Below are 26,636 nucleotides of genomic sequence, written 5' to 3' on the forward strand. Positions count from 1 at the left end.
GTTTTAGACATGAACTGTATTTTTTTTTCCAGCTGGGCAGGACCACCCCTGCTCGTTTTTGCAAAGACCGGGCTGTCAATATGGCTGTCGCTGCAGCTGGCACTGTAAATAGGCACGGCTCAGCGGGTAGGATGGAGGGTATCAGCAGGCAGAGCCGGACTGGTGCGGGAGGAGCAGTAAAGGTGAGCCTGGTACCCAGAGGATGTGCTGAGGGCAGAGGTATAATCTGCTTCTTCCAGGGATTCACATATGTTCCTCAGTGTCCTGACCAGGGGGCCCTGACCACCGTCTGCACGTCATCACATCTACTTTATCATCTAATGAATGCTAAGGCAACCAAATGTTATAGTAGTCTCAGTATGTCACAGCCGAAAGAAGTTAGTATGGCATGCTGGGACTTGTAGCTCCACAAGAGCGAGACCCACAGGTTGAGTTATATATATATAATATATATAAAAAATAAAATCTATATCTGCATCTGCTGTGGTGTGTGTAATGACAATGCTATGTCTATGTTTTCATTGCTTATTGTGTATGAAATTAGTGGAAGTACATTAATGTGTAGGTGGTTGCTGCACTCATGTATCTCTTATGGCTAGAAACCTGGATGGCACCATGATGCTCTTAATGCCCCTAAATATTTGCCCCTGCACATACTCTTCTGATTTGAGGTTACTATAACACCTATGAAATAGACCTGCTACACAGTTACTTTGCAGAAAGTTTATATGCATCAAGCAGCTATATATTCAAAATTGCTACAATTTATTATCAATGTGAAGTATTTCCAATCAAGTCATACAGCGCATATATTTTATGATTTTTGGATTTTCAAGGTGGCTGCAGCATCAGTCTGCTATTGAGCGATTTGATGCTAAGTGCACTGTGCCTTCTATGATGAGCGGTATTTGTGAAAATGTTACGGAAAGTGCATTGTACAATGTGGCACATAAGAGCAGATTCAGACGTAAATATATGTGAGAATTACATATTAGATCTGAGGTAGGCAACCTGGGGGTGTCTAGCTCTTGTGGAATGATATTGATGCTCGGTATTTGTTTGTAATTAATACCCCACTGATGATGTGAGATCATATCCAGGAATTTAGATGTTTGCTAGTTTAAAGCTTCCTATACCTGGGCAAATGTAACCAGAGGCCCAGGATCATTGCACCCTTATCATTAAAGGATTTCACCCAAAATAGAAGATTTAACTTTTAAGTGCAGTTTGGAAATTTACTGTAAAAATTTCAGATTTACTTATTGGGTTCGTGGCATTTGTCAAATCTGCGATAATATGAATGAAAAGTTCACAGGGAATGGGGATTGGCAGCTACTTGGCTTGTTATAAAAAGGCAGATGTAGGAGTACAGAGCCACATGAGACCATTGAAGGTATTGGTAACCCCGTGGGTCTGGTGAACTGTGCATTTTCTACAGGTATATCCTTTTTATGTTAAAATATTACATTAAGCAGAGTTCAGTGATTTCAATTTTGGTGGCGTTATCCTTAAGCAAATTTGCCTGTGGATACCAAACACTGGTGAATAAAAACCTTAAGTCACATTTTCTTTCACAAACTATCAAAATGAAATGATAAAGAGGCAGAGATGTGTTTTGGTGAATTGAATTTTGAGTCTAATGCCTGAAATTTGCCTGTTCTCACCAATCTTACCTTCCTGTTTATGCTGTTAAAGGCTGTAAGAACAGAGGCATCAGAAACTAAGATAAGGTCTAGTGACCCATGTAAGTCACGTGTTCTTGAAATGAGGACTAAGTGAATACTATGAAAGGCTTGTCTCTAGTCTTTATGGACCAGCGTGCACTGATGTGTCAGTTGTTTTATCAGAGCTTCTGGCTGACATAATAAGTCAGTATTATTGAATTATATGGATAAGGGTAATGTGCTGCTTTTTATCTTATCCATATACAAAGAAAATATTAGTTGCTTTTTGTGTCCATTATACAATTACACCTGATATTTCCAAAAATAATCATTATTTTTATTTCTATAGTTCTTTCCTCCCAATAGATCTAAAAACACTTTACATTGTTGCAAGGGGTGAGGCAGCCACCTTGGGTGCGCTCAGCTGATATTCTATGGAATCATTCACATTGTTTATAAAATATTAGTATTGTTTTTGTGTGCACCTTCTCCTTCTGTGTGCGTGCTTAAATATGTCTCTCACACTTTTCCATCTGCACCATTCCCATTTACTAGGCAGCACGGTGGCGTAGTGGTTAGCACTTCTGCCTTACAGCACTGGGGTTATGAGTTCAATTCCCGACCATGGCCTTATCTGTAAGGAGTTTGTATGTTCTCCCCGTGTTTGCGTGGGTTTCCTCCGGGTGCTCCGGTTTCCTCCCACACTCCAAAAACATACTGGTAGGTTAATTGGCTGCTAACACATTGACCCTAGTCTGTCTCTGTCTGTGTGTGTGTTAGGGAATTTAGACTGTAAGCCCCAATGGGGTAGGGACTGATGTGTGTGAGTTCTCTGTACAGCGCTATATAAACAAATGGTGATGATGATTTACTAGTGCACTTTCCTATATATAGAGGTAGGCTAGGAGCAGAGGTACTACCAGGGATCGCTCATAGCTGACAGGTGCCAGTAAATGAATACAGTGACTCCCACAGACATTTGTTTGTCCACATATAGAAGACAGAAACAAATACCGTCACTTTGTTGCACACGCAACAGTAAAAAACTAGAAGAAATTGCCAACAAATGCACAGTGTACGCCAGGTATATGTCTGAGCTGGAAAGGGCTGCAAGACACCAGGGTACCACCAAATACAGATAATTGCAAAAAGTGTTCAGTGCGCTCACTTACCCCAAAAAATAAAAATGTTTTCTTATCCACTAGTTCATCATCATCATCATCATCATCATTTATTTATATAGCGCCACTAATTCTGCAGCGCTGTACAGAGAACTCACTCACAATTTGTTAGCAGCTAATTAACCTACTAGTATGTTTTTGGAGTTTGGGAGGAAACCACCCAGAGGAAACCCTCGCAAACACGGGTGGGGAATTGAACTCATGACCCCAGTGCTGTGAGGCAGAAGTGCTAACCACTATGCCACCGTGCTGCCCTAGTTAGTGAATATCTTTTATAATAAATAACAATAATAAATACATAAGATATAGTTTTTGAGTGGAAATGAGCCAAGCTCATTACTTATATGGATCCTCTTAATGCATATATGACAAATAGGAAAGTTCAGATGTAAGGAAACAAAGCTCCAAAGATCTTACAAGCTATTGAAAGTATTTGTTGGACTTTTAATGTAACACATGCAAGCAAGCGTTTTTTCTTAACCAATAAATGCTTCCTTAAATGCCTTAGTTACTGTTTATTTGGTTATTCAGTGATTTGACAATGATTGAACCGTGATTCCACGATGAGCAATATTTGTTAAAATTGAATATGTTAGGAAAAGTGCATTATACAGAGTTGCACTTAAGAGCAGATTTATGTATAAATATATGTGTATATTAGATCTGAGATGGGCATCCTGGGTGTCTCTACCTCTTGTGCAGTGCTTTATCTTTGATATGTATGATTAGTGCCCTGGTGATGAATGATCTGTGGGAACTGATAATGTGCGATCATATCCAGAAACTTAGAAGTTTGCCAGTTACAGATCAAGGAAAGGGAACAGTTTGCAGTTTAAAGGTCCCTATCCCTGGCTAAAAGTAGCCCAGATCTATCACATGCCCTGTAAAACAGACTTGCAAAAAATAATAATATTTTCTCTACCCTTGTAATAACGTTATTCCATGCAAAGCTGTTGTAGTTTTTTTTTTAACTAGATAAATAGTACTAAACTGGTTGGGAAACAAAAAGGGTTCATTTACCAACATTGCATGAAATCACAACAACCAAACGACGCTTGCATTGTTTATTTTGCATAGGGCTAGGTACACACTGAAGTATTTTCGAATCGACGTGTTATCTACAACAATTTTCCTAACAACTGAAGGTCCGACCGGTCGGGCGATACATGCATACTCATTACACACGATTTACCTTTAGATCTGTGCTCTTCAACTTGTCCTCTAGTCGTTTAGAGAATGACGGCACAATAGTCACTATCATCATCATCATCACCATTCATTTATATAGCGCCACTGATTCCGCAGCGCTGTACAAAGAACTCACATCAGTCCCTGCCCCATTGGAGCTTACAGTCTAAATTCCCTAACATAGACAGACAGACAGACAGACTGACTAGGGTCAATTTTGATAGCATGTTTTTGGAGTGTGGGAGGAAGCCGGAGCACCCGGCGGAAACCCACGCAAACACGGGGAGAACATACAAACTCCTCACAGATAAGGCCATGGTCGAAAATTGAACTCGTAACCCCAGCGCTGTGAGGCAGAAGTGCTAACCACTTAGCCACCTGTCACACTGATTAACCGCCTTGTTATAGCTATCCACATGTCCTTACGAATTTTGTAAGCTTCTGTGACTCTGAAACAAGATTTTCAGTCTCAGATTGAACAAACTATTCCATCTACTGTACAGCACTCTACGTTTAGTCACCGGGATATGTTCATTGCGGACATTGGCTGAGAAGACCCTGACACTCTAAACCATGCCTGTCCAACCTGCGGCCCTCCAGATGTTGTGAAACTACAAGTCCCAGCATGCCCTTCCAGCTATCAACAGGTTGTCTACTGGCAAAGCATGCTGGGGCTTGTAGTTTCACAACACCTGCAGGGCCGCAGGTTGGACAGGCCTGCTCTAAACTCTATGGAGATCGAAAACATGAGTGCTTACATACTGCATGATCGGAAGGTGTTTGGAACAAGATTATTAAACAGTACGACCAACCAAATGAAACGATAATCGGCACTTTGGAGCGGTTGTCGTTCATCGTGTGATTATACACACTAACACGATATGTGGCCGAGTGGTCGTTTATCGGGTAATTGGCCTGAAAAACCTCCACTGTGTACCTAGCCTTAGACCAGGCCTGTCCAACCTGCGGCCCTCCAGATGTTGTGAAACTACAAGTCCCAGCATGCCCTTCCAGCTATCACCTGGTTGTCTACCAGCAAAGCATGCTGGGACTTGTAGTTTCACAACACCTGGAGGGCCGCAGGTTGGACAGGCCTGCCTTAGACAGATAAAAGCTAATTGCTGGTTAGTTACTGTGGGTCGGTGCATATTTTACTCCTAAATACAGTGTTAGAGAATGAGCCCTGTTGTTCAGTTGAGTCAGTGGGTATTTTATCTCAGGAGTTCAACGTAATAATAAATTACAAATGAAAATATATTTAAACAATACTGCCTACTTAATATTCTGTAAATATATATAATCTTATATCAGAATATGGTAATCCCTCTAAAAAATGTGATGTAGTTGTGTTGTCTTGGGACAGACATGAAGAAAAATACATATAACTTAAATTTTCTCAGTTGGGCAAGGTTCACATATAGATCAGTTTTTTCCCCCAAGTTTTATAAACAGATAGAAAACAATCAAACACAACTGTCACCGAAAATAGAAAAACAGAACCATAAAAGAATTCTACATTTACAAAGTTTCTATAAACCCTAAAATACAGTATTTCCTACGTATTAGTAATCCAGGAAATATACTGTGGGTAAACCCCTTTTAGCCACCTTTTTACAGAAAAATGGTAAAAAAATAGACACTAACAGAGAAAAATAGCTCGCCTTCGGCTACATAGCAAATACAATTTCAAACATCGCTAGTTCTGTAAAAGAATAGGTAATATTACATATGATTTGTGTGTTTGTTATTTGCGCTTTAATAAAGACTGCTTGTATTATAGGCTTAGTAGACCTTTAAATGAAGGTTACCATTAATTAGTAAGTGTTTGTGCTGTAGGTGGGCTACTGGGAGATTCTGTAGTAGTACATTCCCGCTCACAGATGATGTCATGTCTGAAGTGGCAGAATATTTATGTGATGTTGGATGGTTTGTTGTCTGCTTAGTACATTTGGCTTGTTATGGTTTTCAGCCCCATTTCTTCTCCACGTATCTCATCTTGGTTGCTAGGTCTTCTTAGCTCTGGTGGGTCTTCTCTTGGGGTGTGTACAGCCTGTAATAACATTTATACATCGCTCTGTCTCCTGGATCGCCGTAGGTTCTGGAGTGCGGTGTCTGTGAAGATGTCTTTACACTGCAAGGGGAGAAAGTTCCACGTTTACTATTGTGTGGGCATACAGTGTGCCATGACTGCCTGACGCGCCTCCCCCTGCATGGCAGAGCCATACGCTGTCCATTCGACAGGCAGGTTACTGAACTCGGTAAGGATTTTATTATTATTGTTTTAATATTATTATTATTGTTCTTATTATAAGGTGGAGCACAGAGCTTTTCTGAGATGCAGCCATCTCTAGCTGCAGTCCGCAGGCCGATAATACTATTTAGGGCAGCTGGAAGAGGTTAAAAATGAACTCCACTTTCAGGGAGATTTTGTTGTTGTTGTTGTTGTTGTAAGGGTTTATTATGCAACATAGACTCTTAGGGGCATATTCAATTGTCGGCGGGACCGCCGAAAATCCCGCCGCGGAAAAACTAATACGGTAATTTGTAGCTGGATTTCAGCTCGCGGCTCAGGGAGCTGCGAGCTGAAATCCATGTAAATTACTGTATTACATGTTTTTCCGCGCACGATTACCGTAATATCGGTAATCGTGCGCGGATCGCAGGATTTTCGGCAATCCCGCCGACAATTGAATACCCCCCTTAGGGGTGGAATTTACTAAGGCTTATAAAAAGGAAAAGTGGAGGTGTTGCAAATAGTACATTCTAGAAAATGACAGCTAGAATCTGATTGGTTGCTATGGGCAACACCTCCTCTTCCTTTTTAGAGGCTTTAGTAAATCTACCCCCTAGGGTCTATCTGTGGATCCTTTTTATAGAGTGTATGTAGCACTTATCTGTACTGAAGCTCATGTTACCTTTCGGGGTACCAGCCATCCTGAGACCACTGTGTACGGCCAGAACCCCCTGCTGCATCACAAACCCTACATCATCTGGTTTGAGTAGGTGTTTGCACTATTTTTTTTTACCTTTTAATTCCAAAGGTATGGTGGAGAGGTCCAGCCATACACAGAGGACACCATGCGCACAGCTCCCTAAAGATGACTGTAGCTTCAGGACCGCTAAGTGCTATATACAATCCACCATCTATAGTGTATATAGAAACCCTTTACAGATAGCCTACAGCTTTTATCCCAACCTCCCTTTGAAAAAAAAATTGGCATTTTCCTTATTACTAGATTACCAACTATTATCACTTGTCTTTGTCTTTAAAATAAATGTGTCATGTTTAGAAAAATGTTTTTTTTTTTTCTGTTTTAGTAACTGTTGTTTTGTTAAAGTATAACCAATTGTGTAAAACTTTCAAGAATATTTCAAAATTTGAAAATATTTGTGGTGGACGGTGATTCTGTTGGCAAAGGGATTCTTTCCTCCTGTACATTTCCCTTCCTGTTCCTACAGAACTAAGGGAGTTTTCTCTAATTCATTTACAAGCAATAAACAACATAATGAGGGCAACTCTTAAACAAAATTGATGCTCACTGCAATCCTAATTTGTATTTTTTTCTAATAAATACTGGAAGATTGTACATTTACAGGAAAGGACTTACAGCCAGACCAAAAATATATTTATTAAAATAAGGAAATCTGTCCATTTCTACTTTAGTAAAAAGTGCCATGTAAACGTCCTATGTGTAATTTCAGTATTTGTTTATTACATTTTGTAAACAGGAGACTCTGGTGTTTGGGGTTTAAAGAAAAACTTTGCTCTACTGGAACTTCTGGAACGACTGCAGAATGGCGCAAGTGGTCAGTGTGGTTCTTCAGAAGAGTCTATAGGAGGATGTGGAGAGGTATACCTGGGCCAGGGGCCAAAGCTTTCCATGTACTGTTACATTTTTCTCTTGACTTCACAGGTCACTTAAAACAAGACCTAATGAGACTGGGTCAAATATTTATTCTAGATTCTTCTTTACTTCATATTTTAAGACAGAACGATCACCAAATACCCCCCTCCAACTAAGTAGAAGGTAAAAGATTTGGCTTGTAGGCTTACACCATTCCCGAGATGCATACAAGTGTTCTCCTCAACGCCTATTTCTTGCGTGCTCCACCAGGCTGGTTTTACTTGTCACCCGGCTCTTGGAGCCCATCAGAGTCCTGTTATAATAGAATAAACCATTGTTTCTCCTATTAGGACAGGCACTATGTGAGCACTACAGCCAGCAGTGTGTGTTAGACCACTGATCACCAGCCTGACCAATCCTGGCAGGTGTGGGCATGAACCTCCAAAATTTGTCAATATTATTACAACGTATAACAACTGCCCCCTTCCGGCTACTTCTTAATGCAAGCCGGCTGGCAAAAGTTTCTAGGGAGAACACTGCACAGGTTTAGGTTTTTTTCAGTGCCGGTATAATTCTGGTGAAAAGTGAGGGTTCCCTTGCTCAGCCAAAAGGGAGCTGCGGATCATATCACATGACCAGTGGGGTAAAGTCCTCTATGTAGATAGTTTTAACCAGATTCAGAATCCTCCAGGCACTGAGGTGGGGCTGGGTATGTTTGGTGAACGTTCCACTCAGATTGAAACTTTGCTTGTCACGTATCTGTAGGATGACCGGGATGAATTTGTGTCACATTTCTACTCATTCTTATTTTTCTGATTGTTTTATGTAGAGTGTGGTACGCTGTGATGAAGATGAAGCCCACGTGGCTTCGGTATACTGCACTGTATGTGCTACCCACCTGTGTGCAGACTGCGCCCTGCACACACACTCCACAAAGACACTAGCCAAACACCGACGTGTACCTTTAGCTGACAAACCATATGAGAAAACCCTGTGCTCCCAACATCAGGTCCACGCTATTGAGTTTGTGTGCTTAGAAGATGGCTGCCAGAGCGGCCCACTGATGTGCTGCGTCTGCAAGGAATATGGAAAGCACCAGGGTCACAAGGTACTATAGTCTCCCCACACATGTCTATGTGGTTTACAAAATGCTATGTTTTGTTATTTATTTCTGCAGACTGCAGCATTTTGCTCATGTGAATAGCGCTCTCTTTTACATGTAAGTTTCATTTTGCAGGTATAAATTCCTTCAAAATGTATCCATAGATTGTAAGCTTGTGAGCAGGGCCCTCTTCCCTCTGTCTGTATGCATTACCCAGTATTGTTTTATTACGGTATTTGTTCCTAATTGTAAAGCGCTGCAAAATTAGTGGCGCTTTATAAATAAATGATGATGATAATAAAGCTAAAATTCAGCGGGGGGGCCTAGACTTATGGGAGGCTGATCTGGGTGTATTCACTGATGAGAAGTGGAGTGTGGTGATTGGTGGTACCAGAGACGCTACTTCTTGTCCCTGTTTCCAGTAAATACACTTCTACATGGCGCATACATGACCCCAACCAGAATGGGTTGACATGATGGGCCTGAGTGCCATAGATGCAGGGTTGCCCCTGGCACCTTCTGATTTGTTATGGACGTGCCCTGTTGTCCAGTCTTTTTGGGTAAAGGTATGAGGCTGCATCTTTTCCACAATTCCTGTTTATCTTCCACTGTGTCGCAAGGTCTACATATTAGGCCTCACACTCGAGCAGAGTCTAGGCAAGCCACTCTTTAAATATATATTTACTCTGACTTCTCTTGCAATGGTGGTTATAGCTGGGAGTTGGATGGGTTCGGAACCCCCTAATATCCTCCATTGGACCAATCTGGTGACTGAAGTATGGAGGCCCGAGCGGGTTATGTATGAAAGCCATGCATAAATACCACAAGGTTTAGCACCACTGGTACGAGTCACAATGGGCCTGATTCATTAAGGGTCTTAAATTAAGAAGTTTCTTATTTCAGTCTCCTGGACAAAACCATGTTACAATGCAAGGGGTGCAAATTAGTATTCTGTTTTGCACATAAGCTAAATACTGCCTATTTTTTTCATGTAGCAAATATCAACTTTAAATTTCAGTGTACAAATAAGCTATCAAGTATTTGCGTGCTACATGAAAAAAACAGTCAGTATTTAACTTGTGTGCAAAACAGAAAACTAGTTTGCACCCCTTGCATTGTAACATGGTTTTGTCCAGGAGACTTAAATAAGAAACTTCTTAATTTAAGATCCTTAATGAATCAGGCCCAATATGTTTTTCATCTTCACGAGGATGATCTCTTTGGGTCGGGAAGTCATTAATGTTGTATTTAGCTCCCAGCCCTATGTGCAAAATTGTTTGTGTTATCTCAATTTGCTGACAGTTTGTAAAGCGACACGGATTACAATTTGATAGGTAGCAATATATTGATATACTAGGCATGTATTTTACTCATTTATATAGCGCCACTAATTCCACAGCGCTGTACAGAGAACTCGCTCACATCAGTCCCTGCCCCATTGGAGCTTACAGTCTAAATTCCCTAACACACACACAGACAGAGAGAGAGACTAGGGTCAATTTTGATAGCAGCCAATTAACCTACCAGTATGATTTTGGAGTGTAGGAAGAAACCGGAGGACCTGTTTACAAGGGCTCACACCATCTTGTTTTGTACTGGCACATATGACACCATTAGACAGATGGAGTAATTAGTTAGGATGTATTTACTTGTCTGTTGTGAAAAAGCTAAAATTCAGTTCAGCATGTAAACAGCAGAGCGTATGTCTCTTCCACCTTCTTGCATGCTGTGGTTTTGCTTTACCCTTAAGCTAGTCATTCACTGTTCTGTCCACCCACTGAGGCATACCGAGGTCAGATTCATACATACATGTTTGTGGCACAATCTGAAAGATCCGGGCAGACGCCATTAATGCAGTCAGGTGGAGACCGTGTACATGGTCAGATACTGTCAGTCCCTGCTGACATCCGATAAATCCAGATCAGCTGTTGATTGCAATCAACTGTCTTCTTGGGTCCATGCTGATTTGCGGCATATTCTGGCCACCTATAGTGGTGGACATTAGTGCAATTCTTTTTAGTCTTTATCCCTTAGTGTGGGCATTAAGGTATCAAATACTACACCTGCTTGACAAAGTTTCATGTTTATGAGATGCCAGCTTTGCAATAACCTTTATAGTCTACCTTGTGTAACCAGCTTATCTCCTAGGAATAAAATTCAGTCTGGTGTGTTTGTACAATTGTAACAAAAATCCATCTTTTTAATAAGTCCATTGTGCATTAAATACAGCCAGACAGTGCTTGATGACAACAATGGGGTAGCCTGGGTATTTTCAAGTGTTCCTAGTAGTTTCTTTAAAGATACAATTTTTTTTGTTAGAAATGTTCAGAAACGTTATATACGGCCATCCATACAAGAACATTTTGAAATAAATTGTACTCATTAACATTTTAAAATATATTTTTAAGTTATTGTTATAGTCATTTCTAAAAATATAAAAGATCCGTGCTTTGTAATAAATATTGTATAGCATTGACCAGAACAGTGGTTTGGATTAATGCCATGTGGGGTTGCAGAAATCTTTCACTGCATTATTTAACCAATGTATTTGTTGATTGGTTAAAGCATGTTGTCCTGGAGTCTGAAGCAAGCCAGATCCGTGCCTCTATTCTGGACATGGCCCATTGTATAAGGAGTTTCACAGAAGAGATTTCCGAGTATTCCAGGAAGCTCACAGGAATCGTCCAGCAGATCGAAGGGGGAGAGCAAATTGTAGAAGACGGGATTGGAATGGCACACACTGAGCACGTAGGAGAAATACTTTCTAATTAATGTTCCTCTACCGTCTAAAGTCTTTCTTGCTTACTGATGAAAATAATACTAGTTTCCTTGCTGGTAGATGCATAATTTAAATGTTATTAATAGATCTGTAAAACGTTTAGCTTCATACTGGTTTAGAAGTGTTTTGCAGCCTATAGGTGTTACTGTTTGTCTCTAAGAAATGCTCATAATAGATTACTAAACCTTTCGCTAATGGCAAGAGCAGTCTGTAGGCTATATGAGTGTGCCGTCCAATATATTGCAGAACAAAAACATCACTATGTTTTAAACTATGTATCTGTTCTATAGAATATTTTTTTTCTGTTGAATTAAAATTAGTATTTTAAACTTTGATTTAAAAACAATCTAATATTGTGACATTTTAAGGCCATGCATGAAGACAAAATGTAAATATTGATGAGGATGTGCACTGTGTTCTACAGTAGACTTGCTGTTTTCCCATCATATTGTCCACATTCCCTTCAGTTCACCAACTATTCCGCTAAACTGATTATCCTTCACCCACGTAATCTGTCTTGTCCGCACGTTTGTGTTACCTATAGTATATCTGAGGATACACGTTGGTTGCATAATAAAACGCATTCACAGGCATGAAGTAAAAATAAGTGGATTTTTACTCGCCGTAAAATCAATTTCTCTTACTACACTGGGGGACACTGCGATACATTGGGGTATAGTAGGTGGGACTGGAGTTTAGGCACTTATAAAACTTGTTTGTTCCCCTGACTCCTCCCCCACTATGCCCCTCCTCTGTAGCTGAGACTTCAGTTTTGTATAACCAAGTCAGGAAGAGAGGAAAAACAATTCAGAAAGTAAGACCAAAGACAGCACTACTTTCAGAGCAAGGGAGGGTGCGCAGTGTCCCCAGTGTAGTAAGATAAATTGATTTTATGGTGAGTAAAAATCCTCTTTTCTCTGTCCTACCACTGGGGGACACTGCGATACATTGGGGAGCTACCAAAGCTGTCTCCAAGGGCGGGAAAGCTCTGGAACGGCTGTGCGTAATATTTTGTGGAACAAAACCCTGCATTAGTGGATGCAAAGGTATGCAACAAAGAAAACAACATGCAGCAGAAATAGACGCTGCCACTCTGTACAACTGCGCCATTGAATGACGCTGTTGTGCCGTCCAAGAAGCTGCAATCCTCCTGGAGAGTACACTCTAAAAGTCACTGGAACCTGCAGAGGGGTACAGACAGAATGTTGGTTGTGATGCAGTGGCAAGAGACCACCTGGACCCCCCCCCCCCCTACGCTCTTTAGCGCTAGAGAGGCTAAAGGGCATTAAATTCCTGAACAGGAACTGTGCGAACATGAGCACAAACTACCTCCCGTCGGAGAAACGTTACACAAAATGAAGAGGCACAAGAATGATAAACCGCAATCCCTGTATTAGTGGGATGCAGTCACCAACCGTAAGAACCAATAGTGCCTCGTTCAACGCTCCACTAATTTTCTGGGAAATAAAATGAGTGAGAGCCATACACACTCTCGCTCCGGATTCCCTGCGAGATGTGAAATCCAAGGGAGCACCAACTCACTGAACCAACAACTCAATCCACTCGGTGATATCCAAAGGAGCACCATATACACTGAACTAACAGCTTAACTAACTCAGCGATATCTGAGGGAGCACTTATACAGAGAGCTAACAACTTAAATAATTCAGAGAGTCACCAGAGACCAAAGCAAGCCCCCTGATGACGAGAACTAGACTCCCTGGAAATACACGACCAACCAAAGGTGGGCTGAGCCTGAAGAAACCCCTAAAGCAAGACAACCTTCCGCTGAGCTAGACGGAGAGCCACGGGAGATGCCACTGAAGGGAGTAGGGCGGAGACCCCTATCAGAGCCAGCTCGTAAAGAAAACACTTTAGAGATTCCTGAATGGGACGTGAAATTAAAGGAATTTACACCAACTGAATATCGTTTCTAGCCCAAAGAGAACAGCTGAAGAAGAAGCTCTACGGCTGTATTGGAAGTAGTAACCATTGCCTGCAAAGTTTCTCTGGCCGTAAGGGTTAGGCGTCCGACACCACAGCGTCAAAATAAATGATGAAGAACAAAAAGGCCCAAACTAAAAGATGAGGCCGCTCTGGAAAGCGGAAAAGGAGGAACGTCGATCCTAGTCCCCCAAACCAGGAGAACCCTGCCTTGCGAGACACACGGCGAGCCACCAGACTATCTGGGATGCGCCCCCTCCTAGAAACTCTTTAGCACCCACAAGGAAATGGAACCTGTAATTAGCATGTACACCCCCTAAGTTCTAGGGAGACCCGACTTGGCTATGGAAAAAACCACTTGAGGGTCATTAAATTGAGAGCCGAGACAGAAAACAGGTTAAGATGTGAAAGGAACCTGGGCTCCCTCTTGGAGTGCCCCATAACCTAACCAGGAAGGCACAAAGGAATTAACCTGGAGTGACCCACTTTCCCTGGTAAATGGCTGATTGCTAAGGCATTCGGCCCTTAATAATAATACGTCAGAGTAACTTGGCCCATAGTATGGCACAAGGCTCGCTCCTCCGACCATACACAGGTCGACCCCTATTCTGCAATTAGGATAGGGGTATTCCATAAGTGCTACAGATATGCAACAGCCCTGCATTATGAGACCGAATCTCTACAGGTTTTCTGACCCCCTGTACAAGAAGGACAACTGACCCACTCAAGAATCATTGTGGCTAAGCACCACCCGAAAGGTAAACCAGTGGATCAGGGCAGAGGGATGCTATGCACGTCCAAAACAAGGAAGGCCGCTTCCCTTGATGAGAATCTCCCTGTTGAGACATGGGAGATGTTCCGAATGAGGAGAGCCAATGATACAACTAGAACCTTGGTATCCTATTTTGTAAAACAGAAACTCATGTTACTGAAAAGAAATTCTGCCAGGAGCATTCTGGAACTGTGTAGAAGAGAGATGAGTGTGTTCTTCGGTAGGAAGATACTGAGTGTTCCAGTCTAGAAGATGAGGCACAACGCTTCTGGTGTGGTAGAATGAGCGAAGACCTGGGAAGGTCCAAAGTGACCACCTGCGAACTCAATAATACAGCCCTGCTGCTTGCTGAGAGGCTGCAAATATAATATGCTGGCAGAAAACGTCTAGCTGTAAGCTAAGCGTTGGTTGTAATAAATAACTTCCACCTTCGGGGGATGTCCCCAGACCTATGGGTGTTTACCTGACTGCCACTGTACATGAACTATAAGCACCCTTGTAAGGCTAGGCCTGACTTGGCACTCTGACCTCAGATCAACAAAGAATATGAACGGATTGAACACGTAAACCTCATGGCCTGGTGTTGCTGGCATAAAAAAAAAAAAAAAAAAAAAAAAAAGGAAGCACACCCACCGCCAGAAGCCTATGGATACTCGTTTGTAATAGTGCAAACTGAGAGTTTCGATATTGGAATGTAGTTCTGTGAGCATGTGGCTAAGTAATGGTATCATAGCTGGATGGCTTTATGAAAACCAGCTATGACTCTGCTGGGTGAATACAAAACACCCCATTAACCCTTAATGTGAATAAAGGCTAGAGAACTTCTTCTGTCAGAGAGCCTCTAGATAAAACCCTTTACCAGCTCCTGCTCTGTGTAAGAGGACTTCTTTGTCTGCTCCCGCCGGGGATAGCAGAATAAGAGAACTGAAAAGCCACAAGGTTGTCACCAGAAGGGATTACTTCCCTTGTATTCACTCTAGCGGGAGAGGGAGGGGAGTTGAAAATTTGGCCAGTCTATTACTGTTTACCTGTTTTTTGTCAAAAGACAGACACTGACACAGACATGAGGAAAAACATATTTTCTCAACTAGGGTTTCACTAAGGCTTAGGTTGAGAATTGAAAAATAGACTGGTGTTTTGCAAATGCGAAAACTGTGTAAAGTTTAAGTTGGGATTATCCACCCCGTGAGTGTAATCAGAGGGAATAATGTTCTTGTTAGTAAAACAAGATGGCGATAGACATCCTCTGGTGAGGAATGAACTAATCCTTATTCTGACTGTGACAACAGTGAAAGATAAAATCCTGTCCCTCTGTGGAAGATGGTGAACAACAGTGTCTTTGTCCGGATGGTTTTATACCTGAATAGCGGAATGCCGCTTCTGTGTTAGCGGACAGATATAAGCTGTGTGGGGGCTTAACCAGCACATGACTTTAAAATCACCTTAATGAGTTCGGCCACCAGAAGCGACAGTGATTTAGGCCAGACCTTTTTCTGCAAAACTGCTGACACCGAAATGGGAGCACCCTGTTGACATTCGGGCTAGGCTGTGGAAAGGATAATTTAAAAATTACATTTCGCACCTATATAATGCCACTCAGACTTCCCAGTGGATTTGTCTGAAAACATAAGGAAATGGCAGGCAAGGTGACGGGAAATAAGTTCTTATAACAATTATTTGGAACACACACATATATAAACCAGCGAGTAATCTACTCCTGGAAGAGTCACCTATTTGTAGTCTGATACAATAGCAAGAAAGAAGACACAGAATAAATCTGTTCTATCTTTTTAACTAGTAATATATATGTGCTCTTAGGGGGATTGAACCCACAACACTATGTAATCAGAACAGTGTATATATCAGTTGAGCACACAGCTCCTGATGTACACATACATATATACATTTACACACACATATACATTGCTATACAGACCAACCAGCCTACCACAGGATAACACTGTATATTAATTTTGCGCCACTTAAATAGTGTAGAGCATATAAAACAGTGTGTTTATTACCCCTTGGGTAATTCCTGAGACATACCGCATATTTGGAAAACTGTATAAAAGTTAACCACCCACTGTACTTGGGAACACAGGCTAAGCGTAGCAAAAGGAATTTTATATATACGGAACTCCCTTTACTAGACTTATGGAAAATGTCCATCCACAGTCACCATATGGAATATTATACATATATATATATTTCCATATCAATATATATCTGCTTGAAAAGCAAAATATGTCACAGGAGGATAGGAAACTACCAATATTGTATAATAGGTAATCCTATGATATATATACATCAGTCACAGGACCCTGAAACAAAAGTCCCGACTGTCTGGTAAACAGGCTGACAATCGTTTAAAAAGAGAATTAAAAATCATACAACATTACCAGGTGAAGAGGGGCAGAGTTGGCAACAGCATGCACTGAATGTGTGTGCTCCGGAGTCCCAAGATGTCCGCCATCCGCACCAGGAAGCTGATGGGGAGAGAGAGGGGGGGGGAGGTGTACTCTCCTCCCTTAACATGGCCGCCTCTGATTACCGCCGCTCAGCCCATATCTTTATTATGGCTGCAGCCGGTGAAAGTGAGAACCGCTGCGATTCCGTGCCCAGGATTCATGCGGTCTCACTGACAACTGCATCGCCTCCACAGAGGGCGATTGTTGTCCTTCTCCCCCGCTGCTCGTTGTCTAGGGGCGGAGGAGGGGAGGGAGGCTGCCGGCAAGTCGGCGGGCAGAGAGGAGAGGCTGATACAGCTTCACTCCCGCCCGCCATGTCTAAATGCGGCCGCTATATGGCCGATTATACTAAAAATATGCCCCAAATAAAAGCAGCCCCTAAAGGCATACTTCAAAAACATGGCCCATTTGCTCTTTTTTTCTAGGGGAAGACTGCGGCAGAGTTGCGAGGGGAGCGAGCTAAAGAGCTGCTTACCTGCGCTAGGACTCGGAGTGAAGAAATCCCCGGGACTATTCACTCCTCTGGGTCTTTGCATGGAGTCCAGCGCTGCACCTGAAAGGGAAAACAAAATAAAAACCTGAAACCTAATACTAAACTAAGTATAGGCAGGAGCCTATACAGAAGTGACCTATCTCCTGAAGGCACTTACAACAACTGAAATCAGCTACAGAGGAGGGGCATAGTGGGGGAGGAGTCAGGGGAACAAACAAGTTTTATAAGTGCCTAACTCCAGTCCCACCTACTATACCCCAATGTATCGCAGTGTCCCCCAGTGGTAGGACAGAGAAATTTATTTTTCCTACATTATCTGATTACTGCTTTTTATTTAGTGCTTTACAGTGTTTTAAAATGCATTTGTTAATATGCTTACCATCAGTGGTCGAAGTAGACATTTAGAACTGGCAGTATGGAAATTCCTGTGGGAATGAAAATGAATGGAATGTGATGTTGCAATGAAGGCAGTAGGAGAAGTGGTGGTATGTTGTGGTAAGTGGTGGGGCAGCACGGTGGCGTAGTGGTTAGCACTTCTGCCTCACAGCACTGGGGTCATGAGTTCAATTCCCGACCATGGCCTTATCTGTGAGGAGTTTGTATGTTCTCCCCGTTTTTGCGTGGGTTTCCTCCCACACTCCAAAAACATACTGGTAGGTTAATTGGCTGCTAACAAATTGACCCTAGTCTGTGTGTGTCTGTCTGTGTGTGTGTTAGGGAATTTAGACTGTAAGCCCCAATGGGGCAGGGACTGATGTGAGTGAGTTCTCTGTACAGCGCTGCGGAATTAGTGGCGCTATATAAATTGATGATGATGATGACATACCACCGTATACACCACTGTGTATATATAATCTAAGTGACTGGAGTGTTACAATGAAGGCAGTAGGAGAAGTGGCGGTATGACATACCACTGTATACACCCCCACTGGTATAAAGTGACCCAAAAAGATTTTTTTCACTTTTATTTAATGTAATATTTGGATATACACATATTCATACAGCACTCTCCACATGGAACCTTGTTTCTCTAGGACAGGTACTTGTATTTATTGGTAAGAATGTGCTGTGCCCTGTTATTTGCCTGGTGAGGTAATATGTTTTTGTTTCTAATATGTTGTTCCAAGTAATAGTTTCCAAACTAAAAATCTCTCCAACACTGTTCTACTTTTGTTATTCAACTAAAAATGTCACAATACAGATCTTTTTTGCAGTTACAAGTTATGCACTTACATTTCATCCCATTTACCATAATGCTCTAGGCAACTTCTGTCTTCAGCTGTTGGGGATCTAAATGTCCCAGCATGCTCCCAAACATTGTTGGGACTTGTAGTGCCACAACAGCTGGAGAGCCTCAGTTTGCATACGTCTGTTCTAATACAGTCACAGGAAGATGATAAATTATAAGTAGTATAATCTACCTATGCGAAAAGAACTTGGGTTTAGCTGAATAGTGATTAGACAACGCACCCATTTCTTTCCTTCTGTTCCCCTACCTCACAGGTCCCCGGGACAGCAGAGAACGCCCGCTCTTGTGTCCGGGCGTATTTTTCAGATCTGCATGAAACGCTCTGCCGCCAGGAAGAGATGGCGCTCAGTGTGGTTGACGCACATGTGAGAGAGCAGCTCATCTGGCTGCGGCAGCAACAAGAGAATATGACTATCCTGTTATCGGAGGTTTCCACCGCTTGTCTCCATTGTGAGAAGGCTCTGCAGCAGGTATACTGTGGGGAGTGTGATTGGCCTTTATCTGACAACCTTTCAAACAATCGAAAATCACTTTAATATTGTGTATTGTGCTTATGTGGCCAGTATTCTACTCCCAATTGTTAAAAACTTTCACAAGAAAGATACTGTCCACAATTTTGTAGACTGTATAGGGCACACTGTAAATCCCGATCACTGAATAGAGAAATTGTAGTACAAAGAATTCTCTTGATTATCATCTAAGATGATTGTTCTTTAGAACATTCACTTAATTTCAACAGAAACAAATAATGTGTATGACCGGGACAAGGGATGAGCATAATGTTGCTTTAGGGTGCAGGCCGAGCACTGGAAACATGTGGATTATCCAAACAGGAAAATCACAGACTAAGAGCTGTGGTTTCCATGTGACGTCAGAAAGGCATATTCTCTACTGTTACATGGTTGTCATAACCAATTAGGACCATCAGAACATATGGAAGGAAAAATCATAATGCAGCAGTCGCGTGATAAGGCCATGTGTTAGTGTGGTGGCATCATTGTCCTGGGTGCTGAAACCCATTGGTCCACCACCACTTGTGTGACTTGGTTGTGTTCTCGCACAGGATGACTGCCGAGTGGTGCTGGCCAAGCAAGAGATCACACGTCTACTGGAGACTCTTCAGAAGCAGCAGCAGCAGTTCACTGAGCTAGCAGATCACATGCAGCTGGACGCCAGTATTCCTGTTACATTCACAAAGGTAATTCTGCAGATCTGGTGTCCTGTTGCCTGTAGATAGGCTCTACATAGAGCTTTACCTATGAATGTTTCCAGCCTAGCATAGACAATGCCTAACACAAAGGTGAAGAATGACGACCAGTGATTATGTTTTAGATACATTTGAGCAGAAGAGAATAAACTTGATACAAGATTATGTGGGTAACACGGTTGCTAAGTGGTTAGCACTTCTGCCTTACAGCACTGGGGTCATGAGTTCAATTCCCGACCATGGTCTTATCTGTGTGGAGGTTGTATGTTCTCCCCGTGTTGGCGTGGGTTTCCTTCGGGTGCTCCGGTTTCCTCCCACACTCCCAAAAAAACATACTGGTAGGTTAATTGACTGCTATTAAATTGACCCATGTGTGTGTCTGTTAGTTAAGGAATTTAGACTGTAATGGATGGATTGCGTTATCCTGCCCAGTGATGGGGTTTCCTTATAGGGGGTGGTGTTTAGTGAGAATCAGGATACAGTAGAGGAGCTTTCACTATTTCACATATCATTTTGCTGTTCTTAAGTGACTACGGAACGGCAGTCTTCTAGTGAATGTAGAGGAACCAGATAGAGAGAGCACAGCCCTAATAATGGTGCATTTCAGTCCAACTGTTCCTCTAAGAAAACTAGTAATTGGTTTGTTAAAATTCAACATAATAAAGAAAAACTAATAATTAAGGTCAATAAGATCATTTTTTATTGAATGTGACAAAGCACTGAAATAAGAATGATTACAGAGCCAAACTAAAAGGATTTAAAGGTGTAAAAAGAACTGTCTGACAGTGGGAAGCATACACATTACTGCTTGAGAAAAAACAAATGTAACAATATAACATTTAATATTCTTGGCACAGGGAGGGATGTCCTCTGTCACGGTTTGGTCACTTAGTAACAGCGATCTGCCCATACAGCTGGGTGACCCTGGCCCAACATCTCCTGGAATGAAGAGTAGACAACACAAGTGGAGATAGATTATCTGATGTGTCATTATGGAAACATGGGTCCTTCTGGATTAATGTAGGATATATACACTACAATAGTTTAATTCTGATAGAACTACAGTAGTGTTTTTGTTTTACAGGACAATAGAGTTCACATTGGTCCTAAAATGGAAATCCGTGTAGTAACACTCGGCCTTGATGGGGCAGGAAAAACAACAATTTTATTTAAGCTGAAACAGGATGAGTTCATGCAACCAATTCCTACAATTGGTGAGTATACAAATACCTTTAAATCCCATAGTGATGCTTTGAAGACATTGACTGTCATTCGGTGTACGGTGACTATACAGTTACGTAATTAGTAAGGTTGACAAAAGACACCGTTCCATTAACAGTTGCTGCTTCTAAGAGGAGGTGTGACTGTGCTGGACCTAACGAGGCACAAAGTGCCTACATCTCCCGCATGTTACTGAGAAACGTCCAACGCACACAGTGTTTCCCTTACTGAGACTGCGACTTTGACGTAAGGTCTTGTAAGGTTTTTTTTTCTCTCTTTCTTTTAACTTCCAAAGGTTTTAATGTTGAAACTGTTGAATATAAAAACTTGAAGTTTACCATTTGGGACGTTGGAGGCAAGCACAAGCTGAGACCCCTGTGGAAACATTATTACCTTAACACACAAGGTGAGTGTGACATATTTCAGTAAATGGCAGGTATATGATATGTAGCCATGTTACTGCCTGGTACCACATACCTCCAGGAATTTGGTTAGGGTTCTGGGCATCGGGCATGAGTTTGATCAATGTATGTACTAAAAAAAAATGGCATCAGAGCCCAATGACAATTGTCCATTTAATTTTAATCAATTTTATTGACTATATCAATGGCCCAACACATGGCTCAGATAATTATGGGACATTTTGGAAGATGACTGCTATTGGCTCGTGTGTGTGGTCCTGTTCCTACCACATTTGAGTCCCAGGGGTAAATGTATGATCCTTTGATTTCTGCACGTCGCCGGAAATGACTTTGCAGTGTAAATTTAAAGCGGCGATGGTTTGTAAAGGAGAGTTTGCCTTTACAAGCCATCTTGTCGCTTTAAATGTTCACTGCAAAGTCACCGATGACTTGCAGGAATTGGAGGACCATACATTTATTTCCCAGTGTTCGATAGAATTGATCCGGCCACTGAGATTATCTAATGTGCATCCTATATCAACTGATCAGCAATTGGCTTTCATTAATTTATAGACAGCCCGACAAAGAAAGCAAACATCTGGTTGTTATTGGTTACTGCACATTTGCCCCCTTTTTGTCACTAGCGCCCTCTAGTGTAGCTACTTTCCCTCATCTCACACCTTTTGAAACTCCGGTCTGCAGAAGGCAGCAGCTGACCTTATAATTGCGTCTGTCTTTTCCAGCTGTAGTATATGTAATAGACAGCAGTCACCGAGATCGAGTCACAGAAGCTCACAGTGAACTTGCCAAGCTGCTCACTGAGAAGGAACTGCGTGATGCCCTGCTCTTAATATTTGCCAATAAACAGGTAACGTAGATCAGTGAGAGCAGAATTTCTCTTGTTTCACAATTCCAGTTCTGCCACCTCTATGATTTTACTGCTCTTTACTATATGTTGCCAAATTGGTGGCCTCCACCGTGTGTATCTGCCATAAATGACATTCCAGCCATCAGAATGTACAAAGATATCCATAGGACCTTTTATGGATTAGAAGGGGGATACCCTATTTTACATTTGTATTTAGCTGAGCTCTCCTGTCTCATTCTATAGTTGTTTAATCTAAAACCGTACTGTGCAATGCCTTTTCTTTTATATGTGTTTCCAAGCCAAAGCATCTACATATATAGTACAATACAATGGAGAGCCTGACAAAATGAAGGTTAAACAGCACTGATTTTAAAAATAAAATATATGCTTCCTGGTTACTCAAGAATATTACTCTTATTGGAACATTACTACTCCTCCAAAGTTCCATCTTAGAAGATTTAATTTGTGCAAAACTGGTGCACTGCAAAAAAAGGGGATCCACATTCCAACCAATCAGATTATGTCATATCTAGTAGTTTATAAGCACCACTTTTAGTAACTTTTATATTTGAAGAATAACACATTGTCTCAGACTCTGTTATTACTACCCTTTAATAAATGATTTACATACTTTCGACATAACCATATGCACAAATGACATTTTTGTGTCTTTGCAGGACGTCGCAGGTGCTCTCTCAGTGGAAGAAATGACTGAGCTACTGAGCCTTCACAAACTGTGCTGTGGCCGCAGTTGGTATATCCAGGGGTGCGATGCCCGCAGTGGCATGGGGTTATACGATGGCCTTGACTGGCTATCCAGGCAGCTGGTAGCAGCCGGTGTGCTGGATGTTGCTTAAATGTGAGAGACCGTTCTTAAGTCAGTGAATTTCTCTGTTTATCTGTTACTTGCTCCTTACAGAATGTTTAACATAAACCTTGGCTAATGTCACATGGACTTGTGATAGTCCCCATATCATGAGCCCCAAGTACACTCATCCTCCTTATTTTAGCTTTAAAAGCTCCGCACAAAGCCCTATTCACCTGAGCAGAATGGGACGTTTAAGCTCAAGCTGCTGTCACACAAGCACTGATACGCTCTAGGAATGCTGCAGGCAGCATTAATAAGGTATATCAAAACCTGTGATATTATGTGCAGGTAAAGTAGAGTGGATAAGCGTCGAGTTCCTATTGCTGAGCTAACACAAAGCTTCTGTGTGACATCCTAAAACATATTTACAGTTTGAAATAAGCTCTCTAACATCACTCAATAAGTAACACAAATTATCGCTACAATCAACTAATATCTGTGAAGATTGAAATTCTAACACTCGTGTCCATCCTTAATATATTACAGTCTAATGTTTACACTACAGGCACAGTATTAATTTATTTCATTAGCAATGGGTAGAAATGTGAGCCCCAACAAACTCTGTCACCTAAACAGAGTGGAGGCGGACGCTTTGTGGGCCAAAACAGTGTTCAGCCTATCCATTCTATAGCAACTAGTTATATCTCTGAAGCATAAGGGTCTAAAGGTGTCACTAGTTCCTAGTGAGTGGATAGTCCGGTGTTCTCCTGAATTGGCCCAAAACATGGCTGCCTCCAATGTAAGTAGGCAAAAGGTACACTTTAACAATAGGTTTGGATCCAACCATTCACTGCTAGAAGGGGCCTTTTTGAGCACTGCGAAGGTAAAACATTTATGCTAGTGTATTACTAAAACTTGTTTTTGGGAAAAGGGTGTCTCTGTGCACAGTACAAGTTTAATCATGAAAGCAGTGTGCAATCAAGGTTTCCGTTTTCTTAGTGGGGTAGTGAAAATGTGATGTTACAGTATGTTGTGCAATTTACCAGCTGCATAAGACACAGGTGGAGTCTCCTCCTCCTGTCCAATGATTGGCTTCTGTATGTTGTGCAATTTACCAGCTGCATAAGACACAGGTGGAGTCTCCTCCTCCTGCCCAATGATTGGCTTCTGGTGAAATAACTGTTCTGCAGGGTTTTTGTTAGATAATTTCCTGTGGAGTATTTCTACCAAAAGTGCTTTATACAGTATTTTTATAGAGCGACTTTGTGGTATGACTTACAGATAATTTGGCCATAGCTGTAGTTGCATAACTTTACAATCTTACACCCGCAAACAGGTTCAGTTCACAAAATAACACATCGATGCACAAAGACCCAGCGCCTCATGAATATTTGGTCATTAAGTGCCTCTGTGATGTCAAGGGTTCTTGGTGATTTGAGAGGCTGCACGATCATGAATATTACTTCAATTCAAAAAAATGTCTGCTTCCACTGTGTGAAGGCAACAGGGGTCTTTAAAAGCTCTAAATAAAGCTAGTATGGTAATATCAATACACATGCTGTAACCCTTAGCAACCATATATTAGCTGTGATCAGCCTTATGCGGGCTTGTCCATCTCTTAAGCTGGCCATGAATGTGCGGATTCTGTTGTTTGTTGTCCAGTGCACAGTGTGGGGTCTCATCCTGACAAATTATAGGAATTGATCTGTCAGCCTAGAAAATGGGTCAGCTGACACCGACCCCATTGAGGTATTTAGATGAATTTTCACCAACGGTGGAAGAGTGGCCTGATTGCCTACAAAGCTGGGTAATAGGGCCAAAACGACCAAATTGCACCATGCATGGGTTGCTTTATGTCTGGAGGACCAGAGACAGAGCAGGACTTTTAGGACACATGCCAGCTTTTTGTGTAGTGATCTGTGTAACGGCTAATTGATTGCCTGTTAGTTCCAGAACTTGTAGAACACTGAAAGGAAGCTGGAGTGGACATCCTGGTCTTGTGCAGATTAGTGTTATTAATAAGTCATATATAATTTAAGGCACGTGAATTAACTTTATTAAAAACATTGACCATGTGCAATGTGGACACTACCAATGATAATGTGTATGTTTCTATATATATATATTATAGTGAAAACTGGATGTTAACATATTGTAAACCACGGGGTAACAACATTCGTGACTTTAGGCTCCATCACACGCCAGTCAGTTCTTAAAGCATTATGATTACAGATGTGTATTCCAGCAACAGTTACGTTTGAAGCAGATGGCAAGTAAACTTTGAAACCTCCAATAATGAACCGTCTTTTCCTTAATATCCTTTTGGCAGCAGGCATTACCATTGAACATTGCATAATCACATCCTTGCATTTAGTTAGACCTGTATGTGCTAAGCCAGGCCGATCCATTCACAGATGCTCTAAGTGGGGCTGATTCCATTCTTCAAAGTGACCCGTGGAATGTTCTGTACCCAAAGCGTTGCTGATTTTTCCTCACACCCTATAGAAATCGGATGTTTTGTGTACTATAATACTGCCGCAGATTGAGAGTCTCCTAGGGGACCTCGCGCTGAATTGCATTCTCCCCCATTGAATGTTAAAAACAGGGATTAATTATAGTATATGGTTTCAGTGCTTTTTTTTATGATACACATCTTCACTTTGTGGCACCTTAATTGTACCCACTCCCACATCCCCTCTTTGATATTCACAAGATAACACAAGTGATGGAGGATATAACATTAACACAAGGTGGTAAGAAAGACATTGTAACTTGTCGTAATAGTACATTTATTTGTTTTGCTGTGGCAGGGGCTTCTGATCGTCAATAATGCCTTAGTCAAGCACTGGTCATGTTGTAGAGTGTGAATGTCTTCTTAAGGTTGCATGGTCTGTGAAGCGATACGATCCTGGTACTGGTATTGTGTTTTTCATAAGCTTTGAAACCGTGTGTCTGACTTTTGTAAGCATATAAACACTTCCTGCTTATCATTACAAATTAAAATAAACTAATTGTCTTAACTTTGCGTGGTGGAATGATTTTTTGGGGGGGGAGGGTTGTAAGAAGTATTCTTAAAAAGTTCACTGGAATTGTTTGAAGAGCAAGAACTTCAAGACCAAATATGGCATCTTTTAATGACGCACCTGGAGCCGAGTTTTATATGGGTTAGAGGGGGGAAAAAAACACATAACAAGTGTTTACTAAATGTTTTCCAAATATTTTACCGACTTGATCGAAGCTTTTATCATTTTTCAAAATAAAGTAAATAAATTAATGTTTACGCCTGTAAGATAAATATACAATTTGCTTTTTGAAACTACATCCCATTACATGTGCCTAATAAATACCGTTCATATAGTACAAATGTTCAGGCTTAAATAAGATAACTGAAATGCGTACAATGCCATTGTCTCTCTGATTGTGATACGTGGACGTTAACGCCAACC

General features: G+C 41.5%; 1 protein-coding gene across 2 annotated transcripts; it reads left to right on the forward strand.

Annotated features, from left to right (window-relative positions):
• Nucleotides 1-43: 43 nt before the first annotated feature.
• On the forward strand, nucleotides 44-26,210 carry TRIM23 (tripartite motif containing 23). 2 transcript variants are annotated; one of them, XR_012678542.1, is made up of 12 exons: nucleotides 44-182; nucleotides 6,129-6,291; nucleotides 7,763-7,884; nucleotides 8,708-8,986; nucleotides 11,546-11,728; nucleotides 18,940-19,155; nucleotides 19,749-19,883; nucleotides 20,977-21,106; nucleotides 21,409-21,519; nucleotides 22,258-22,382; nucleotides 23,060-24,251; nucleotides 24,324-26,210. XR_012678542.1 is itself a non-coding variant. In XM_075182826.1 (11 exons), exons 1-11 carry the CDS (start codon nucleotides 81-83, stop codon nucleotides 23,237-23,239), a joined length of 1,746 nt encoding a protein of 581 aa, XP_075038927.1. In that variant the 5' UTR covers nucleotides 44-80; the 3' UTR covers nucleotides 23,240-26,210. The 2 variants fall into 2 exon arrangements, 1 of the variants encoding a protein (XP_075038927.1); XM_075182826.1 differs by having other exon boundaries at nucleotides 23,060-26,210.
• The last annotated feature ends 426 nt before the right edge of the window (nucleotides 26,211-26,636 follow it).

This window comes from Mixophyes fleayi, chromosome 1 (genome assembly GCF_038048845.1).
Source record: "Mixophyes fleayi isolate aMixFle1 chromosome 1, aMixFle1.hap1, whole genome shotgun sequence".
NCBI lineage: Eukaryota > Metazoa > Chordata > Amphibia > Anura > Limnodynastidae > Mixophyes > Mixophyes fleayi.